Source organism: Thamnophis sirtalis, unplaced genomic scaffold, assembly GCF_051295495.1.
Source record: "Thamnophis sirtalis isolate CommonGarterSnake01/CBP01778 unplaced genomic scaffold, rThaSir2_p1.2 scaffold_2, whole genome shotgun sequence".
Lineage (NCBI taxonomy): Eukaryota > Metazoa > Chordata > Lepidosauria > Squamata > Natricidae > Thamnophis > Thamnophis sirtalis.
The window spans coordinates 20,172,767-20,195,740 of record NW_028261382.1 but is presented as its reverse complement, the minus strand read 5'-3'; the positions used below and the strand labels follow the sequence as shown (position 1 = coordinate 20,195,740).

Sequence of the window (22,974 nt, the reverse complement as noted above, 5' to 3'; positions counted from 1 at the left end):
GGTTTCCGGCACTGCCCCATGCACAAAGGCCAGCCGATCATCTCACGGGCGTGCGAGCCAGAAACCCAGAAGTGGAATAGGTGACACCACTTGTGCCAGGTGTCATGGCTCTGCGTGCCACTTTGGGCACGCCTGCCATAGGTTCACCATCACGGGTTTAGAGTCTCCTGCTTGAGCCAGGGGGTTGAACTAGAAGACCTCCAACTTCCCTTCCAGCCCTATTCTGGTTGATTCAATAATCCCCTCTAAGATTAAGAATACTATTTGTGAGGATGTGGTTTCGTATCTTCCTTGCCGTCATAATGAATTTCGGTGGTGCAGTGGTTAGAGTGCAGTACTGCAGGCTATTTCTACTAAGTGCTGGCTGCCTGCAATTTGGCAGTTCAAATCCCACCAGGCTCAAGGCTTACTCAGCCTCCCATCCTTCCAAGGTCGGTAAAATGAGATTGTTGGAAGCAATATGCTGACTCTAAACCACTTGGAGAGGGCTGTAAAGCACTGTGAAGTGGGATATAAGTCTAAGTGCCATTGCTATTGCTATTGCGAACAAAGCAGCTTGTTTCCATACACAGTTGTCTTCATCAGACCACAAAAACTAGATATTTTTTATTCTAGGCTAGATAATAGTGCCAGCGTCGTGGCGTTTCAATAGAAATGACTTTCTTTTTCTGCCTAAGAATTTGTAAGTAGCGGAAGGAAGCCAAGAGAACATTGCAGCCTTGGTATTTTATCTTACGGTTTTTACGTGTACTTTTGAATTTTAATGTGTAACCCAATGTATAATGTCCTCTTCATCTCTGAGTCTCTAACTGTTCTCAGTCATGATTTGCCAGTTTTAATTTTGGGAACGGAGCGAGCCTTTCTTCATTGATTTTATTATCTCCCCGAGTCGAAATGTTAAGATTAGCCATTTTTTCCTTTAGCCTGATTGTGATTGTAATATGGTAATGGCTTCGGACGGGGAAGAAAGGAACAGGCTGTGTCTTGAGTTCAGTCAGATATAAATAAGGGGGAAAAAATCTACGTTTTTAATACGGTGGTTAAAAAAAGTTTTTATACTTGTTTTCTGGAACACTGTGTATTATAATAACTTCCTCCTGAATTATGAAAGGTGTAGGATTTTACAGCCCATGTAACTGGTAATAAAAAGTACTCTTTCTATGCTGGTTTTATTTTTTAAATTTAATAGAGAATAAAGGCTAGATAGATTCTGTAAGTTCAGTGGGAAAACAGATCCAGGTTACGGGAAGGGTGTGGCTTCGATGTTGCTAAGAAAGTACTGGTTACCTACACAGAACATGGAATCATAGGGCTGGAAGGGACCTTGGAGATCTTCTAGTCCAACCCCCTGTTCAGGGCAGGAGATTTATACCAACTCAGACAAACGGTTGCCCAAGCTGTTTTTGAAAACCTCCAGTGATGGAGCACTCACAACTTTGGGAAGCAAGCTATTCCCTTGATTAATTGGTCTGGCTGACTGATTTAAAAGGGGGATCTGGAGGTTTAAAAAGGGAATCTAGTAGTTTAAAAGGGGAATCTGGTGGTTTAAAAGGGGGATCCGGTGGTTTAAAAGGGAAATCCGGTGGTTTAAAAGGGGAATCTGGTGGTTTAAAAAGGGAATCTGGAGGTTTAAAAATGGAATGGTGGTTCAAAAGGGGAATCTGGTGGTTTAAAAAGGGAATCTGGAGCTTTAAAAAGGGATCTGGTGGTTTAAAAGGGGAATCCGGTGGTTTAAAAGGGGAATCCGGTGGTTTAAAGGGGGAATCTGGTGGTTTAAAAGGGGGATCTGGTGGTTTAAAAGGTGGTTTAAAAGGGGAATCTGGTGGTTTAAAAGGAGGATCTGGTGGTTTAAAAGGGGAATCCCATGGTTTAAAAGGGGAATCCCGTGGTTTAAAAATGGGAATCTGATGGTTTAAAAGGGGATCTGGTGGTTTAAAAGGGGAATCTTGTTGTTTAAAAGGTGGCTGTTCCCGATCATTGTAGCTTTTCCACTCAACTTGATCAAGCTTGACTTGGTACAATATAATACAATATTTTGTAAGAAGAGTCTTGTGTACATGCAGAGAATAGGAGACTGACCTGGAAATATTCAAGAACTTGGATAGGTAGTTACATTATGATTGTAAATCTTAATGGCCATAAAACAGGTTAGTTGCGTGAACCACCTGATTTTACAATGTTTTATTACCAGTAGTCATTAAGTGAATCACCGTGGTTGTTAAGTGAATCTGTGGCTGTTGAGTGAATGCTGCAGTTGCTAAGCAAACCAATGGTTTGCAGTAAGTGTCATTTTTGAAAAACAAAACCCAAACCCCCAAACCCACATTTTGGCAAAGCCATCCTGAAATGAGGCCACGTAACTGCCGGATTCTGCACAAATCCTTTCCATTCCCCACCAGCTAGAACCGAAGAAGCTTCTTGGATGAGAAGTGAGCTGTCTTCCAAGAATAGAGCAGAATAAAATAGGATCTGGAGTAGAATATCAGAGTTGGAAGGGACCTAGGAGGTCTTCTAGTCCAACCCCCTGCTCAAGCAGGAAAACCATACCATTTCAGACAGGTGGCTGGCTGTCCAGTCTCTTCTTAAAAGCCTGCAGTGATGGAGCACCCACAAGTTCTTGTGGCAAGCTGCTCCACTGGTTAATTGTTCTCACTGTTAGGAAGTTTCTTCTTAATTCCAGATTGCTTCTCTCCTTGGTTAGTTTCCATCTGTTGCTTCTTCTCCTGCCTTCAGATGCTTTGGAGAATGGATTGACTATCTCTTCTTTGTGGCAGCCCCTCAAATACTGGACTACTGCTATCAGTGTTGCTTCTCTCCTTGGTTAGTCTCCATCCATTGTTTCTTGTCTTGCCTTTCGGTGCTTCGGAAAATAGCATGACTGTCAGCATTCCAAATAGCATCCAAAAGTAAATCAGAGTCGAAGGCAAAGTATTGCTCAAAGTTCCAATTTATTAAGAGAACCATGTTGGCACATCTGGGAAAACCCGAATCTGAAAGCTTCCTGGTTTTCCCCACTCAATTGAAAGTTCAAGATCTTTCCCCCACACCCACATGCTGGCAGTTCCACTCATCCAGTTCCGGTCAGGTGCAGAGGTGCAAAGACAGGTGCAGAGGTGCAAAGACAAAGGATGACCTTGGCTTTCTAGAAAGGAATTTTGTTATGGCTACATAGCATCTAACTCCGTACAATCCCCCCCTCCCATTTTCCCACAATAGAAAATGCCTAGTAGAATAATAGAAACTGTGGCAGGCCAAAGACCCAAAAGAAAAGATGGCTGCAGGCCTGACAATGACCCTCTCCTGTGTGTAGGAGCCCTTCAAAGACTGCTATCAGCTCTTCCCTGTTCCTTCTTTTCACTAGTCTAGACATAGCCAAGTCAATCAAGAAAGTTCAGTTGCCTTTTTTGAAAGCTATGAAAGCACCATGGACAAGCATGACTTGAGTGACAGAGAACCTTCATAGGCATGGAGCATCAAAGCATTCTGCATTCAGAATACTAGGAAGTGAAGAATATGCAGATCCAGTGCCGGGGGTCCATCACATTATAGTGAATGTAGCTGCTTGCACAGACGTGTAAGATCTTCCCTGTCTACTTATGCTTTAAGGAAAGGACATAGAAGAAGGTAGGAGCCAGTTACTACAGTGTGACAGTTGATATGCTAACTTCACTCGACTCTCTGAATTGTTGAATTGTTTAGATTTTCCATAGATGTGTGTAGGTGTCCTTGGCAAACAGGCTTAGTGCTAGGTCAGCCTGCTCCTCAATGCAAGCATTCTCACAAACATAAAGTAAGGGTAAATTTTCCCTGTTCATTAGTGTTGCGGCCTGTTGGCCACTGGCCCCTCCAGCAGCCGAATCAGAGGAGGAGGAGGCGTGGGAGACAGGATCAGCATCAGGGCAACCTGGGAGCTTTGAGGGGGAAGAGGGGATGGAGCTGTCAGAGGGAGAGACAGAGGTGAAGCCTGGGCTGTCCGTCACCCCTCAGATGGAGAGTCAACAGCCCCCAGGTCTGGAGGTGATTGATGAAGAAGAGGAGGAACAGCTGGGTCCAGTGCCTTATGTGGGGATCCGCAGAAGGCAGAGGAGAGGAGAGTAATGGAAATCTATGGGCTGGTCCTTGGGACGGAAGAGCCACAGTTGCTAACGAGGCCCCACCCTAGCTCTGGGGATAAAAGGCAGGGGGAAAGAGTTGAATAGGTGTGGCAGACCACTATTGGGGAGCTGGGTCAGAACAATTAGTGTCCGACTGTAGGACACGGTACTCATCTCTGTTTCTTGGCCAAGGGAGCCAAGCATTGTCCAAAGACAATTTCCATGCTCATGTGGCCAACATGGCTATACGCTAAAGGCACACGGGACACTGTTACCTTCCTATTAATCTGTTCGCATTTGCATGCCTTTGAACTGCTAGAGGGGCAAGGAGCTGGAGCAAGTAGCAGGATCTCACCCCATCACGCGGCACTCGGGTCCCCAACTTCAGCTGTCAGCTTTCCAGCTGACAAGCTCAGCATCTTCAATGGCTGAGCCACGGCACTCCCACTTCCCAAATGTAGCGTTCCTTTTATCCCATTAAACCTGATCCTTGCTCCCTTTTTGTGCCTGTAACATGAATCGCCACTGAAGTTGTGGGTTGATTGTGTTTGCAAAAATTGGGTGCACGTTGTGAAGAGCACTGTTTGAAATTCTATGCATCCCACGATCCAAAGAACAAGGGCCAACCGTGCAAAAGTACTCTTACAACTTTGCTTTGTCCCGTTTTGCACCCACCGTGTGCACAGAACAGGTTTTGGCAAACCTCTTTGTAATTTACTTACAATAGAGATTAATGGAGCCATGGCAGTTTCCTTAGGAGCTCATTTGAATCATAGAATCAAAGAACTGGAAGAGACCTTGGAAGTCTTCTAGCCCAAGGCAGGCGTCCTTATTAAATGCTTTAGAAAGAATGTATTTATTCTAATGTATATTCTAATAAATAATGTATTTAATAATGTATTTACTAATACATTAATAAATACATTAGAATCCTAGAACATAAAATCACAGGATTGGAAGGGACCTTAGAGGTCTTCTAGTCCAACCCCCAGCCGAAGGCAGGAGACCTTATTTTATCCTGGGCAAAAGATCATCCAATCTATTCTTGAAAACCTCCCAGAAAGTTACATGTCGTCCTCAACCTACGACAACAATTGAGCCCAACATTTCTGTTGCTAAGCGAGACAGTTAAGATAATTTTGCCCCGTTTCATGACCTTTCTTACCACAGTTGTTAAGTGAATCACTGTAGCTGTTAAGTTAACAACATGGTTATTCAATTGAATCTGGCTTCCCCATTTGGGAGCTGTTCTGACCCCCTCTATACGGTGAGTCACGCTGACACAAGATTCCTGCTAGACAATTTATTCACAGTAAATTAACACACCGACAAGACTTTGGCAGCAACCCAGACTTCCACAGATAAGAAATACACACCAGAGCTTCTCCAGCTTTAGTATAACGGTTGTGTCCTGCAAACAGCCTCCTCCCAAAGTCTCTTCTTATATACTCCCTTGGGAGAGGCCTAATCACAACCACCTGGCCCCAACTATCTTCTATATCTCCGTAGTTGCTGTGAGCGCTTATCTGCCCGTCTTTGCCTGGTGTCCGGGACCACCTCCCTTAGCTCCTCCCCACTGCTCCAGGGTCTGACATCAGGGACAAACTCCCTTTGGCTTTCACTGCTGCTCCATGCCTCAGGCGCTTCCTGGTGGCCAACCAGCCTCTCTGATCCCTGCTTGGAGTCTGAACCCTGTCCAGGGTCCTCCACATCTTCCAGAGCCGACTCATAGGGCGCCTCACTATCGGAGTCTGTTTGCAGCTCCAACGGCTTCTGCTGGGCCACAACAGGGAGCTATTGAAGAGAAGCTGACCTAGGCAGATTAGAATTATCTCTGGAAACATAAAAAGTTTTTTTTTAAAAAAAAAAAGAACGGCAAAATAATTGTTAATGGACTTTTATTAGATGAAATAGTCTCCTTTCCCCACGTGTGTACTATTGTATAATTCTGCCCCATAATAAATAAATATCCTGTAACAGCCGATCCCTTTCGTAGGTGTTCCTTGGCAGCTTTGCTCTTTCTTTGATGTATTGTGTTTGCATTTCCCTGTTCTCTCTTGAATTAGGATCAAGGTCTGGTAATTTATTACGCTAAATCGGAAAAACAATCGGAGGCTTGGGAGCACAAACTGTACGCCCCTTTCCAAAACTCTGCTGTGTCTTCCAGAGCATTTCAAAAAATTGGCTGGTCAATTGTGATTTTTTTTTTAAAAAAACATTTTTTTTAGAGGAGCCAAAAAAGAAGTTACTGAATATAAAAAATAAAGACGTTAATAATTACTCTTCAGTCCATTTTAATTTAATTCAGTCAAAATATATTTCTTTTCAGAGAGGTAGCTCTTTTCATTTTTGGTTGGGTCCAGGCCCTTTCCCTTCATATTAAGTCTATGATTCATTCTCGAGATACTGTCAAGACGAGGACAACGGGACTTTCTGGTTTTTCTTTGAAGATGTTTCACTTCTCATCAGTGAAGCTTCTTCAGCTCTGACTGGATGGTGGGGAATGGAAGGATTGATATTCCTTGCAGACAGCTGGTCCTTTGCATCCTTTTGGTGAGACTTGAAGGTTTAACTGACCTCAGGGTCACCTGAGTGGTACTTCTGGTTTCTGTAGCCTGCATTTTTTCCCTCTGGAAATCCATTCCTACTCCCACACCATTCAAAGGGTCTTCATCCCAAATTGGATAGCTAAGATTCTCAGTCATCGAGGTCCTGGTTGTCGCAAAGGTGCCTTTTTTTTCAGGAGGCAACTGGATTTTCTTGTTTTTCTTTTGAAGACATTCCGCTTCTTCAGCTCTGACTGGATGGTGGGGAATGGAAGGATTGATATTCCTTGCAGACAGCTGGTCATCTGCATCCTTTAGAGCAGTGTTTCTCAACCTTGTCAACTTGAAGATGTCCGGACTTCAACTCCCAGAATTCCCCAGCCAGCGAATGCTGGCTGGGGAATCCTGGGAGTTGAAGTCCGGACATCTTCAAGTTGACAAGGTTGAGAAACACTGCTTTAGAGGGCCCTTCAGGCAACTGGATTTTCTTGTATTTTCTTTGAAGACATTTCACTTGTTATCCAAGAAACCTATTCAGAGCTGGAGAAGCTTCTTGCATTAGAAGCAAAACATCTTCAAAGAATAACCGGAAAGTCCAGTTGCCTCTTGAAAAAGCATTTTCATGACCCGGATGACTGAGAATCACCATAGATATATACTCAAGACAAAGATGGCAAGCTTTATAACCAACTTTTACAAAGCAGAGAAGAGCAACAAAGACGATTAAGGGACTAGAGGCAAAACCACATGATAAACGGATAAGGGAACTACTATAGGTATGAAGTACTAATACCACTCTATAAAGCCCTAGTAAGACCACACCTAGAACAATACTGCATCCAGCTTTGGTCACTATACTATAAAAAAGATATTGAGACTCTAGAAAGAGTGCAGAGAAGAGCAACCAAGATATTGAGGGGACTGGAGGCTAAAACATGCGATGAACGGTTGAAGGAACTGGGCATGGCTAGTCTAGTGAAGAAAAGGACCAGGGGAGACATGATAGCAGTCTTCCAATATTTGAGGGGCTGCCACGGAGAGGAGGGGCTCAAGCTAATCTCCAAAGCACCCGAAGGCCAGACAAGGAATAATGGATGGAAACTGAACAAGGAGAGATTCAACCTGGAAATAAGAAGGAATTTTTTGACAGTGAGAACAATCAACCCATGGAACAGAAGTTGCCTTCAGAAGTTGTGGGAGCTTCATCACTTGAGACTTTCAAGAAGAGATTGGACTGCCATTTGTCAGAAATCGTGTAGGGCCTCCTGCTTGAGGGTTGGACTAGATGACCTACAAGGTTTCTTCCAACCCTGTAATGTTCTATGATTCTAACAGATTAAAGAGACTTTTGATTGATCTTAAGACATAAGCAGTCAGTGCCTTTCCCTTATATTTATAATCTTCTTCTTGGAAATTTGTTGAAACTCAAAAATGATATTGGAATGAATGAGCTGGAAGGGACCTTGGAGGTCTTCTAGTCCAGCCCCCTGTTCAAGCAGGACAACCTATATTATTTCAGATAAGTGGCTGTTTAATCTCTTCTTAAAAAACTCCAGTGATGGAGCATCCATGAGTTCCACTGGTTAATTGTCCACATTGTTAGGAAGATTCTCCTTAATTCCAGGTTGCTTCTCTCCTTGATTAGTTTCCAACCATTATTTCTTGCTTTGCTTTCTAGGGCTTTGGAGAACAATTTGCCCCCCTCTTCTTTGTGGCAGCCACTCAAATATTGAAATACCGCTATCATGTCACCCCTAATTCTTCTTTTCTTTAGCCTAGCCAAACCAGAATCCTGCAGCCATTCTTCCTATGTTTTAGTCTCCAGGTCTTTGATCATCGTGGCTGCTCTTATCTGAACTTGTTCCAAAGTCTCAACATCTTTTTTGCAGTATGGGGACCAAAATGGTTGCAGAATTCCAGGTGTGGCCTTACTAGGGTTTGATAAAGCGGCACTAATACTTCACGTGATCTTAATTCTATGCCTCTGTTTATGCAACCCAGGATTGTATTCGCTTTTTTGGCTGCTGCCGCACACTTCCAGCATTTTCACAAACTTAAAGTACTAGCTGATAACCTGGGGTTGCCCAGGTATTTATTTATCCTAATCCATACATCTGTCCTCAGAAATAATCCCAGACCAAACGTAATTTCTAAAGTTGGATTTTCCCCCTTACCAGAGGGAGCCTCCTTTGTGAAGTACTGTGAAGCCGTTACTCCACCGTGCTGTACAGTAGAAGCCATTTTACGATAGTACGGTAGAAGCCACAACGGGCTGTATCTTAACAGAACATACACCCTGAGAGGTGTTAGGGGTGTTTTACCCCCACGGTATTTGTTTCCAGAGAGTAAGTCATCTGTGTACCAAGTTTGGTAGAAATTGCTTGAGGCGTTCCAGAGTTATGCTGTAACACACACACACACACACACACACACACACACACACACACACACACACACACACACATTTTTATAATAGATAGATGATAGATAGATAGATAGATAGATAGATAGATAGATAGATAAAGAGAGAGAGAGAGAGAGGTAGGTAGGTAGGTAGATAGATAGATAGATAGAGAGAGGGGGGGAGGGTAGGTAGGTAGGTAGGTAGGTAGGTAGATAGATGATAGATAGATAGATAGATAGATAGATAGATAGATAGATAGATAGATAGATGATAGAGGGAGGGAGGGAGGGAGGGAGAGATAGATAGATAGATAGATAGATAGATAAAGAGAGAGAGAGAGAGAGAGGTAGGTAGGTAGGTAGGTAGATAAATAGATTGATAGATAGAGAGAGGGGGGGGTAGGTAGGTAGGTAGGTAGGTAGGTAGATAGATAGATAGATAGATAGATAGATAGATAGATAGATGATAGAGGGAGGGAGGGAGGGAGGGAGGGAGAGAGAGAGAGAGAGAGAGAGAGAGAGAGAGAGAGAGAGAGAGAGAGAGAGAGAGAGAGAGAGATAGGATGGATGTTGTAGATGCAGGATTTTCTTCCAGCTGTTTTTTGAGGAACAGATCCTAGTGGGGGAGATGTGATTAAAAATGCAAACATTTAACCACTGTCCAAAGGATTAGAAGTGGGTTTAAATAGCCAGAGAGAGGGATGCCTTTTTATCACTGTTGTACAAATAGTCCTTGACTTATGACCAATCATTTAGTGACCATTCAAATTTATGATCTACACAGTAAAAAGGGGACTTTGGACCTACTTGTGAAGTTCTGATGGTCCAGCTCCTCCTGTGGTCATGTGATTGCACTTTAGATGCTTGGCAACATGACTTCACGACCGTTTGCAGTGTCCCACAGTCCCATAACTCTTTATTTTATGATGGTTTTGCCAAAAACTGACATTGACTCCCATTTTGAACAAAAACTATGCCATAGCAAATACTGGGTTCGCTTAATGACCGCAGCATTCGTTCAAGGACAACAGCATTTGCAGTCACGACCACCGTGTTTGTTTAACGACTGTGGGAAAAACATCATAAAATCTGTCACATCACTGACCCATTTTATGGCCATGGTGATTTACGACTGTAGTGGGTCGGTTCCCGTATGGTTGTAACTTGAGGACTACCTGCCTATCGAATGAAAAAGAAAAAAAAAAGAAGTTTTGCAGAATCTTTCCTGTTCAAACCGAGAGTTGTGGAAGAGCCAAACTTTTAGATTCTTCGGTGTAGACTCCAGTAGGACTACATGTGTTAATACTTTTCTCTCACATTCTCCCAAGACTTCTTAAATTCCACCACTGCTGAAAACTTGTGGAAGAAAAATGTTTTATTGCTGACAGAAATGTGAAAATAACGCAGGGCAAGAAATACAGACAAGCTTCCAAAAATTTATGAGAGCTGAAGGCACTCTTGGGACACACAGCCTTACTTAAACAGAAGTTCCTTGCTTCATTCATTCGTTCCTTTATTCCCTTTCTTTTTTTTAACAGTATTAGCAATTTATTTGAACAACTCCTGGCGGCTTCCTGAAGATGTAATGAAGACGTCTGATCCTTTCCGGAAAGGCCTGAAACAGGTGAAAACATCATTTAAACCAGGGATCTCCAAACTTGGCAACTCTACGACTGTTTAAACCTCACTTCAGATTTTTTTAAGCCAGACCAGTTATTCTTCTTAAAAAATAATGATGGATTCCTGGGCGTCTTCAGCTTACGACTGCAATTGAGCTCAGATTTTCTGTTCCTAAGCGACACGGGGAATTTTGATGACCTCTCTTGCCACAGTTGTGATGTGAATCCTTGCATATGTTAAAACGTTAGTCACATGGTTTTTAAGTGAATCCGGCTTCCCCTGGCTTGGCAGAAGGTCGCAAAAGGGGATCACGTAACCTCGGGACACTAAGACCGTCACAAATGTCTGCCGGTTGCCAAGTGTCCGAAATTTGATCACAAGACTTTAGGGATGCTGCAATGGTTGTAAGTGTAAAAAATCATTCTTTTCAATACCGTTGTCACTTCAAATGGTCACTCTGTTGTAAGCAGGGGTGGGATTCAGGCGGTTTGCACCAGTTTGGGTGAACCGGGTGCTAATTTTGCCTCTGGTTCGCTGAACTGGTAGTTGGAAGGACTGGCTGGCCCCTCCTACCCCTCCCCTCCCTGGAGTCTCCACGCGGCCCATTCATCATGCGCGGAGGCTCTGAGACGGCGAAAAACGGGCCTTCCGGAAGTCTGGAAACAGGCCTGTTTTGGTCCCTGGAGGGCCTTCAGAGCCTAGGGGAGGCCATTTTTACTCTCCCAAAGGCTCGAAAAAAACCTCCAGGAGCCTGAGGAGGATGAAAACGCCTCCCACCCCTGTGATGCAGAGGGCCAAGTAGGCCATGCCGCCTCCCCCATGGCCACACCCACCCAGCAAATGGGCAGAGAACTGGTTGCTAAAAATTTTCAATCCCACTCCTGGTAGTAAATCAAGGACTGCCTGCATTCTTTGTGCTGTCTTATATCTCCTCATCTCACTTGCCTTTCAAGGTTCAAACCTTTCAAGAGAGAATCGTTCTCTACGTCCTTAACTGCATCATTTTTGGCATGTTGGAGAGGAGCTCGACTGACGATACAGTCTTCGTTCCTCATCCTAAGAAGGAAGATGCCAGAATATTCTGGAAGAGTGGAGAAGCGGCGGCCTTTTATACCATCAAAAGAAGAGGTACGTCTTTGCTGAGGGCCCTTCTCAACTCTTAAGCATGTTTATAAGAGTCAAAAAGAACCAGACTACTTTGGATGATCCTATCTTGGCGGAGTTAAATAAATACATTTTAAAAACTTCTAGCCGATAACCCGACATGGCCAGGGTAATTATAGGGGGAAAATGTCCAGACCAAACATAATTTCTAATGTTGGATTTTCCCCCTTACCAGAGGGATCCTCCTTGTGTAGTACTGTGAAGCCGTTACCATGGCAACTCCACTGTACTGCACAATAGAAGCCATTTTACAGTAGTACAGTAGAAGCCCTTTTAAGGCACAACAAGCTGTATCTTAACAGAACACCTGCCCCCTCTTAAGGAGCATTAGGGGCGTCTTATCTCCTACAATATTTTTTTTCCAGAGAGTAAGTCATCTGTGTACCAAGTTTGGTAGAAATTGCTCAAGGCGTTATATATATATATAAAATTTAAGAAGATGAAAACCGTCTGGGTGACCTTGGGACACTCCCTTTCCTTTAGTCCAATCCATCTCAGAGGGTTGTTGTCTGGAAAATGGGAGGAAGAAGGAATATTAGATACGTGCCTTGCGTTGTTTATAAAAATACTAAAGATGGGATATGAAAAAAACAGAAACCAAATAATTCCCCCATGCTTAACTAATACGGCAGGCGTCTCAAGCTCCATGACCCGGTCTTGAGCCTTTTGGAACTGGGCCGCAGAGCGGGAGTATCCCCATTCGCATGAACAGTGTATGAGCGTGTGCATGTGTCCATTCGCACACACATTTGTGCTTGCTCACCACTCACATGGAACCATCCCCTCTCTGCTCCCATCCCCCCTGCCAATCCGCAAACCCAAAATAGGTTTGGGGAACTATGCTGTAGCTGTTTAAAGATCATTTCTCTTTCCTGTAAACTAGCTATCATAGCAGTACTGCAATATCTAAGGGGCTGCCACAAAGAAGAGGGAATCACTCTTCAAAGGCAAGGCAAGAAGCCATGGATGGAAACTAACCAAGGAGAGAAGCAACCTAGAACTTAAGGAGAAACCCCCTGACAGTGAGAGCAATTAACCAGTGGAACAGCTCCAGAAGTTGTGGGTGCTCCATCACTGGAGGTATTCGAGATTGGATAGCCAGCAGTTTGAAATGATATGGGTTCTCCTGCCTGAGCAGAGGGTTGGACTAGAAGACCACCAAGGTCCCTTCAAACTCGGTTATTCTGTTATTCTTTCCTCCTTCGAATTTCCCACAAGCTTCCTGTAGCAGAAATAATTTCTGGGTTCCAATACCATTGCCTTCTTTCCTGAGTCTTCACATCACCCAGGCTCGGGTCAATGCTGGGGCTCAGAACCCCAGACAGTACCCCAAAGTACCCCAAAGTTCGGAGGAGCTGGTAGAGTGGTTTAGAAGAGATTCAGGTTAACGTCAGGGTTCCAAGTGACACCCCCAACGGAAGAAGACTCTGAGGCTTGATTTTCCTCAAAGTTCCATTGTATTAGAGATGTCACATTGACCCATTTGGGAAAACCTGAATCTGAAAGCTTCCAGGTTTTCCCCATCCAAGTGAAAGTTCAAGTCACATGTTCAGCACCCACATGTCCATCACATGGTCCAATCAGGCACAGTCCAAAACTGGAGATGCCTCCCAGTCACCTCATCGCAGCTGCAGGGTGAGTTGACCTTGACTTTCTGAGAAAGAATGTTGTTATGGCTACATAGTATCTAGACTCTGTATAATCCCCCCCTCCCGTTTTCCCACAGTAGAAAACGTGGCAGGTCTGAAGTCCAAAAGGTAGAGGTGGTTTCCAGGTCTGAAATCCATGGACACATCCAACCTCATCTTTCTGTCATTTTTATTTTGTCTCATATATACCCCATTTTCCCGAAAATAAGACCTTCCCAGATAATAAGCCCAATCGGACTTTTAAGCACAAGCACTAAAATAAGCCCTTCCCCGAAAATATTGCCACACAGCAGCAGCCGTGAGGTGACCACGCTCGCTGCCTCTTGTATCTCAAAAGTAATAAGACCTCCCCGAAAATAAGGCCAAGCGCTTATTTCGGGGGTCAAAAGAAAATAAGACCCTGTCTTACTTATTTGGGGGGAAACGGTAATGTTTTTTTTTAAAATACAGTTTTGCAAAAATTGGTATACAGCATAATCTAATAAAAGGAATGCCTATGGCCGGCCAAGCCATGCCTTTCTGTAGTTAATATGAAGCCACCAGAGATGCTACATTCGTCCAAGTGTCAGCAGGCATAGACAGAACCCCATAATTGGTTGATTTTGGGCTCCTGTCAGCAGCGTCCTGCTCCCTCCAGCTTGACCAGGACACTCACTCCTTGCAAAAGGTTCCTCCAGGCCAACATCACCAAGCCAGCTTGTTAATTAGGGGCAGAGCTGGAATGTACAATTTGGTTTGGTTTGCATCCTTTAGATGTGGGTCAGGTTGTGGTAGGATTTTTCCCTGAGCTGCTGGATGTTTTCAAGAGCATTCATGGCCGCCTGCTTTCTCAGCCTTTGCAATTGCTGTTTCCCACTCTGCTGGCTTGTAAGTTAGTCATTTAGCCCCAACCAAAGAGATTAAAAGTCTCCCGGGGAGCAGGCTATATGAGGGCATCTTAAAGAAAGATCCTGATGTTCAGGATCCACCTGTGGCTTTACTCCAGAGCTGACCCTTGGTTCTTAGCTCTTCCCTTTTCCTGGGAGCCCTGCACATGCGCACATCAGGAACATCAGGACTTCCCTGAAAACATAGAATCGTAAGGTTGGAAGGGACCTTAGAGGTCTTCTGGTTCAAACTCCTGGCCAAGGCAGGTGGACTTAGGCTATCCCAGACAAATGGGTGTCCAATCTCTTGTCCAAAACTTCCACTGTGTTCTGACCTAGGCTTCCCAAGATCATGAAGCCGACTCCTTGTCCCGATAAAACCCCTTTTATTTAGACTAAAGGGAATTCCTCTCCAGCAAAGTCTCGGCCAACAATCTTTCAAGAGATTTCACAACTACAGAGCTTTATCAGGCTTGGAGAGCGGCCAGGCCGATATCTTCCAAACGCCACTCTGGCAGACCATACTTGGCAAGAAACCAGGAACAGATCTTCACTCTAATGAATTGAACTAATTGTCTCCTGCAAACTCCCCTCCTCTTTCCTCTTTATTCCTTATGGGAGGTGCCATTCATCATCCACCTGTGGCTTTACTCCAGAGCTGACCCTTGGTTCTTAGCTCTTCCCTTTTCCTGGGAGCCCTGCACATGCGCACATCAGGAACAGGCTCCAGCTGTTCTTCTACCCCACTGATCTCCGACTCCGAAGGCAGCTGATAACTGTCGGATGGCCCTGGCCCCCTCTCTGCCTCCAACACAGAGCCCTCATCGGAGCCTTTTCCAGACTCCAGGAGTGGCCCATGTTCCTTCCCAACCTCCTCACTGTCGGAGTCTGCCACCAGCTCTACTGGCGGGCCACAACACACTGATGGAACACACACTACTTCAAGAGGCAAGCCGTTCCACTGATTAATTGTTCTTATTGTCAGGTAATTCTTCTTTAGTTCTAGGTTGGTTCTCTCTTTGATAAGTTTCCATCTGTTGCTCCTTGTTTCGACCTCAGGTGCTTTGGAGGTCAAATATTGAAGCCCCTTAAATATTGGAAGACTGCCATCACGTCACCCTTAAACCTTCTCTTCATTGGACTAGACTAGACATACCCAGTTCCTGCAACTCTTCATGGTATGGTTTAGCTTCCAGCCCTGGTGGGGAGTGGTGGTCCATGAGAAAATTTTGGGGGTCTGCAGAAAAATTATTTGCATTTTTTATAGTGCACTAAATATTATTTATTTATTTTTAAAAAAATCATGTTAGTGGTCTGCGGGATTTAAAATTATGAATTTAGTGGTCCCTGAGGTCCGAAAGGTTGGTGACCCCTTAGCACAGGGGTCACCAGCCTTCCATTATGTTTCGAGAGAGTGAAAGAAGATTGACATTAATCATTGCTTTTCTCCATTCTGGTCCCCAAAGAAGGGAGAATCCCAAATCAACGAGTTCTGGAGTTTTTCAATATGTGGTTAGTAGCTGGGATCCTGCCCCCCCACCTCACTTTTATCTGCCATATATTGGTAGCGAATGGGTGGATGGCAAAAGATACAGAAAAGGAACTCTTGTGTGCCATCTAGTGGTGGTTCAAATTTCTGCATCTTCGAGGTAGAGAGCCGTAGTGGCACAGTAGTTAGAATGCAGTACTGCAGGGCTAACTCACTGCTCACTCCAGGAGTTCGATCCTGATGGGGCTCAGGGTTGACTCAGCCTTCCATCCCTCTGAGGTCGGTCAGTTGAGGACCCAGATTGTTGGGGGCAAGAGGCTGAGTCTGTAAACCGCTTAGAGAGGGCTGTAAAGCATTATGTAAACTGTATATAAATCTAAGTGCTATTGCTATGCTAGAGGTGACACCTGATGTGAGGGAATTAAGTCCCAATTTCCAGAAGGTTGCATTGCAGAGGAGTAAGAGACAACTCAGCTCAGATAGTTGGTGTGAGAGAAAAAGGGTGAGGACAGCTTCTCCCTAAAAGTTCCCAGAGTGTAGACTTTATGGAGGTGGTTGCATGCTTTAGTTTGGCAAGATTCTGTCTGTAGGTGTGGAACAATAGAGAAATATGCTTGGAAGAATCACAGTGGGAGACTAACACTTATGCATTTAAGGTGGCCCTTGTTTAGTGACGACAGTTGAGACTGGCAACTTTGTTGCTAAGCGAAGCAATTACTGAGTGGGAAGTCATGTGACCACAATCCACCTTCCCCCCCCCCTTTTGCGCTCTGATGCTGGGATAATTGTAATGGTTAGTCCCATATTTTACTTTCCATGAGGCCTTTTAACATTTTTCTTGTTTTGCCAAATACATTCCCTGCCTATTCTTCCTTGTATTTCTATTTTCATCTGGTGGGTGTGACTCGAAGTTGCAGTCTAAGATATCCAAAAGACTGTTATCTTCTGCGCAGGTCCATTTAGTTTTGTTAGATCTTTGTCTTCCTGATTTGTGTATCTCAGTTGTTTGTGATAAAGTGTCATTCTTCCACGACTCCATATTTCACTCTCTGTAGTGTCCTTTTCACTCACCAACCTGGGAATTCGGTGGTGGTTGCTGCTTTGTTGGGGCAAGAACATCACTGGAGGCTTTCAAAAAGAGATTGGCCAGCCATTTCTCTGCAATGGTATAGAGCAGGGGTGTCAAACTCCATTTCATTGAGGGTCGCATCAGGGTTGTGCTTGACCTTGGGGGGAGGGGCTGGGGGGGTCGTGGCCAGCACAACATCACTTGTGTCGGGGGCACCTGTGGTGGCTGGAGCTCTTTGCCAGCGAAAATTGGCTCCCGAATTCTGTTTTCGGCTGAGATTGCCTCCTGCAACCCTCTGTTAGAGAAAACGAAGCTCAGGAGTGCTGCATGGAGATTTCGTGAGCTGTTTTCGCTGGCAGGGGCACTACAGGCTGGTCCTTCGCTGTTTCCAGGGCAGCAGGGCGGTCCAGATCTAAGCACCCTGCGGGCCGCGTCCGGCCCCCGGGCCTTGAGTTTGACATCCCTGGTATAGGATCTCCTGCTTGAGCAGGGGGTTGGACTAGAAGACCTCCAAGGTCCCTCCCAACTCTGTTGTTCTGATAAGTGAATGGTTGAGATGCTAAAAGGCTGGTTGTGTTGACGATGACAGAGTCAGTGTGGAATGGGGCTACAGAAAGCACACAATCCCCTTTTAAGGCCATGGTGGACCTCGTGTGCAGACTCTGCCAGCTCCCCCCCATGAAGGGTATCCCATGGCCAGAGTGTGACATTTCTCTTGGACTGCCAGCCAGTCCAACTTGCGTTGGGTTTCTTGACTCATGGGAGACCTTATGCTTTTCTTAGCTCCGTCCATATGTTCAGGCCCTATGAGTAACGGGGCAGCAATGAGACCCACCCAAAGTGGGGACCTTATGCTGTGAAATTCCTGCAGAGTGGAAGAACCGAGCTGCCTTGTGAACGTAATCGCAAACACATACTTTTCATGCTTGGGCAGTGAACGAGGCTGTGAGTAAGCCCGATAATCTGTTGATGAGATCAGGGAAGGGAAGGAGAGCTTGCTTCCCCTGGACCTCAGGACTCAGGACTCAAACAAGAGCTGCTTTTAGCCAGTTGCGCAGACCTTGTAATTCAAGGAGTTCATTGACATCTTAGAACAGAGTCCCCCAACTTTTCTGGGTTGGCAGCCCGGAGCAGAGGGAGGGGGGAAAGGGGAGATGATTTTATGGGAGGGGCAAGCGCATGAGCAAAGCACCCCTAATGTTCATGGTGATGCCCATGGGAGGGGGGCCACGAGCACCCGCGACAACACCCTCGGCTGTACATGCGCATACCGGCTAACCACTCATGCGGTCCAGTGGCGATTAGCCTGCTGCCCCGGTAGTGGGCTGCAGCCCGCAGGCTGGGGACCCTTGTTAGAAAATAGAACAATAGGGTTAGAAGGGACCTTGGAGGTCTTCTAGTTCAACCGCCTGCTCAAACAAGAGACCCCCTACCACTCTGGACAAATAGTTGTCCGATCTCTTCTTGAAAACCTCCAGTGATGGAGCACCCACAACTTCTGAAAGCAAGCCATGCCAAGGATTAATTGTCCTCTGTCAGGAAATTTCCACAGCATTTACCTTATTGACTAATTCAGCCACTTTATCAAAGCAGGCAATAAGGTTGATCTGCTTTTGACGAACCCATGCTGGCATCTATTCATTGTCGTGTTGGTTTCCAGATGCTCGATGAGCTGCTTGGTTATCTTTTCCAGGATCTTCCCAGGTATTGATGTCAGGCTGATTGGTCTGTAGTTTGCTGGATCCACTTCTTCCCCCCCCTCCCCTTCCTTTTTGGGGGGGGGGGGTAGATTGGAATCAGGTCATCTTCTTTTCCCATCCTCTGGTAATTCACCAACTCTTCACGGGCTCTGAAAGATTATTTTGTGATTCTTCTTGGTTTCTCAGGAGGCATCAAACCCAGCAAAGAGCTGAAAAGGCCATAATAACTGATAACCATAATAACATAATAACCACACTATAAAAAGATGTTGAGATTCTGGAAAGAGTACAGAGAAGAGCAACCAGGATGATTAGGGACTGGAGGCTAAAACATAGGAAGAACGGTTGCAGGAACTGGGCCTGGCTAGTCTAGTGAAGAGAAACGACCAGGGGAGACATGATAGAAGTCTTCCAATATTTGAGGAGCTGCCACAGAGAAGAAAAGATCTCCCAAAGCACCCGAAGACCAGACAAGGAGCAATGGATGGAAACTGAACAAGGAGAGATTCAACCTGGAAATAAAGAGAACTTTTTGGCAGTGAGAACAATCAACCCATGGAACAGAAGTTGCCTTCGGAGGTTGTGGGAGCTTCATCCCTGGAGGCTTTCAAGAAGAGACTGGACTGCCATCTGTCAGAAATTGTGTAGGGTCTCCTGCTTGGGAGGAGGGTTGGACTAGATGACCTATAAGGTCCCTTCCAACTCTGTTATTTGTTAAAGTAGCTAAAGGAGAGTGAGCAGGTTGGAAAGGTCACACATTGTGGGAGATTAGTTGTGTGGGTCTTTGTGGGGCAGTTTCTTCCAAAACATGGTTGGAGGGAGGGAAGTCAAATTGTATTTTTGGAGTTGGATATATATTAATAAGTGGATTACTGATACAGATGCATCTTGTTTTCCATGCTTTGCATGAAGCCTGAAAATAGGATTCCATAATGAGGAGAAGAAAAAATTGTAAGTGGTTGTGGATTGAAATTGAATTTAGAACTAAGGAGAAATTTCCTGACAGTTAGAACAATTATTCAGTGGAACAAGTTGCCTCCAGAAGTTGTAGATGATCGAACACTGGAAGTTTTTAAGAAGATGTTGGATAACCATTTGTCTGATGTGGTGTAGGGTTTCCTGCCTAAGCAGGGGGTTGGACTAGAAGACCTGCAAGGTCCCTTCCAACTCTGATAGTCTACCCTTATTCCTATTTCTATTCCTATTTCAGTCTGTTCTATTTTTGAAGATGTTCACTTTTCCTCCAAGAAGCTTCTTCGGTTCTAGCTGGTGGGGAATGGAAAGGATTTATGCAACATCCTGCAGTGGAAATGGTATAGTATAAGGTTTCCTGCCTTCAGCAGGGGGTAGACTAGAAGACCTTCAAGGTCCCTTCCAAGCTATGTGATTCTTTATGAAATACTTAACATCTTCTACTCCAACACCCTGCCTGGAGGAAGAATCCTGATATCATCCAAGGCAAATGACTCTCCAACCTTTGTTTGAACATCTACAGCAGTTTAAAACAATTAGTTCCTTTTAATAAGTTAAACCATGCAGCTAAAAGAGGAACAGCAGTAATAATGCTTGCATTTGCTGCTCTTCGTCTTTTAACTCTATTGTTTAAATGTACAGCAGGGTTACTCCAACTTCAGCAACTTTAAGATGTGTGGACTTCAACTCCCAGAATCCCTCAGCCAGCATGCAGCATGAGGAATTCTGGGCCATGCCTCTTAAGGTTACGGGTAGTCCTTGGTTTACAACAATTCATTTAGTGACCATTCAAAGTTATAACAGCACTGAAAAAAATAACTTACGACTGTTTTTCACAGTTACAACCTTTGCAGCATCCCCATGATCACGTGATCAGAATTCAGACCCCTGGCAACTGATTCATATTTATGACAGATACAGAGTCCTGGGGTTAAGTGATCCCCTTTTGTGACCTTCTGACAAGCAAAATCAATGGGGAAGTCTGATTAACAACCGAGTTACTAACTTTAACAACCACAGTGATTCACTTAGCAATGGTGGCAGGAAGGGTCGTAAAACAGAGCAGAACTCACTTAACAAATGTCTCGCTTAACAATAGAAATTTTAGGCTCAATGATGGTTGTATGTCAAGGACTACCTATATTGAGGTTGAGAAACACAGACCTAAAGTGATACATCAAGAATTACTGAGTGGGAGGAGCCAACGTCGCAACGATTCATTGTTGGATTCGGCTGTCTGAATCCGCCGATGATACTTTTGCCCCTGGACGGTCCGGCAGGACCTAAACCATCCCGAAGAGACAGTGACTGGGAAGACAAGACCTTGCTGGTCGCAGGGATATTGCAAAGCCCCTGATCGACCAAAGGGGAGTGCTTCCAACCGGCGGCAAACAGGCAGCCCCCCCCCCCCCCCCGGCTGACATTGTTGGAGATGACTTCATGGAAGAGAGAATGAAAGTGTTTCTACTGGTGAGGGTTTTTTTTTCTTTTAGAAGATTGCCCTAAGAAACTCTTTTCTTAAGCTTAATTAGTTCATTAAGCAAGAACCAAGCGGCGTACTTAATCCCCATTGGACTGTCTTAGAAAGTTTTTTGCTCTTGCTTGTAATCTTTTGTGGATTGAGTGACTGCAACGCTCCTGTTTTTTCCACTTGAGGTGAAGGGATCTCTTTTTTCCTTATTTTTCTTTACTTTAACTTTTTTGGCTTAAATTAAAACTCTTTTTACTTCAACAAATTTCTTCTACTACTTGTTGCAATATTATATTGGAGATACTTAAGGAAAGAAATTTTAAAAGAATTGAATCTGCCACTTGAAAGCCCAAATCTGAAGCTCTTTTTTCTTTTGCTGCTGTGACAGTATTTTCTTTGTCCACCCTTATCTGACTATATTGACTGAGACTGTGCAACAAAAGGACTTGGAACGTCTCCTTCAAACCTGATAAGACTCAAGGTTACAAATACTGGTGTGTGGAAAATACTTTGACAAGAATTGGAAAAGGAAAGAAAAACTTTAGAACTCTTCTTCTTTGAAAACCATAAAAGAACATTCGTCTAAAATAAAAATAGATATACTCTTCAAAATCTGTGATAGGCTAGAGTGGCAGATTGTACCAAATTTCTCTTTTCTTCTTGCTCTTTCCCTATATTATTTCTAATTCTAAAAAATGGAGCAATACTCAGATGAAGAAAACTTGTTAATTCAAAACATTTTGGCTGGACTTCAAAATATCTCAGAAGGATTTGAGAGATTCTACAAGAAATGGGACAGACTATGGGATATTACAGAAAAAGATGACGGGGTTATAGCCCCAGAAATTAAGGAAGTGAATGGGAATACAGAAAACAAAGATAAGAACTTAGATGAACTTATAAATCAGTGTTTCTCAACCTTGTCAACTTGAAGATGTCTGGACTTCAACTCTCAGAATTCCCCAGCCAGCGAATGCTGGCTGGGGAATTCTGGGAGTTGAAGTCCAGACATCTTCAAGTTGACAAGGTTGAGAAACACTGTTATAAATGGAGTAAACGTGAGTGAAAGTGGAAAGAAGGGAAGCTGGAAAAGTGACTTTGACAATTTGGTGTTCCACCCCAAACTTCAAGATGTAGGAGAAAAAGAAAGAGCGAAAAAGATGGAGGTAATAAGACAAATCTATTCAGAAACAAACCTGACAACGAAAGTTAAGCTTACATTAATAACAACTCAAGGGCAACAAAACTACATGAGAGATCGTTCAATGTGCGGAGAGAAGTCTTAAACCCTGGAAAGGTTTTGGATATAGAATTGGCACAACAACTGGTGAGAGATGAAAGGCTATTTTGTTACTGGAAAGATACTGTTTAATAATGCCAATTGATGGGAAAAAGCTAGTTAATTTTTGACTGATTATTAAGTAGAGATTATAGTACGTTTTACACTGTTTTAAATTACCACTGAATGTTTATCCATTAACATAAATTTACTATGATACTAATAGAGAAATAATAACACTAGTTAGGATAAATAACCAGACCATAGAAATACTAATATACATTCTGGGTGTATATGTCAAGTAGAAATGTTAATATTTCTTAGATTGTCTTAGATGTCTAATGTTTATTTTCTTAGCCCGTAATTAACTAATTTGGGATTGAGGGAAAAGTCATATAAATCTTATTAATAAATCATTGTTTAAAGATGGTTATAAAGTTATAATATTGTGTGGGTCTGGAGACGAGAGGTGCGATAATTAGTAAATAACCTTTAGTTAACTACAATAATAACAATGAAATGTTAATGAACAATATTTAATGATACATACAGGTGTGTTACAGGGGGCGGGGAACGCTCAGATATCCTACTTAACCGAATTAATTTTAGAACATGTCTTAAAGGTGTAAGGGTATTGGAGATTTATTGAAAT

The 22,974-nt window shown here is 43.9% G+C and overlaps 1 protein-coding gene across 3 annotated transcripts in view; it reads left to right on the top strand.

Annotated features, from left to right (window-relative positions):
• Nucleotides 1–22,974, top strand: part of FAM169B (Protein) — a 57,148-nt gene that overhangs the window by 18,119 nt on the left and 16,055 nt on the right. For all 3 annotated transcript variants that reach the window (XM_087704367.1, XM_087704366.1, XM_087704365.1), the window contains exons 4-5: nucleotides 10,582–10,667; nucleotides 11,617–11,791. In XM_087704367.1, coding sequence (XP_087560493.1) covers nucleotides 10,582–10,667; nucleotides 11,617–11,791 — 261 coding nt within the window. The remainder of the gene's footprint in view (nucleotides 1–10,581; nucleotides 10,668–11,616; nucleotides 11,792–22,974) is intronic.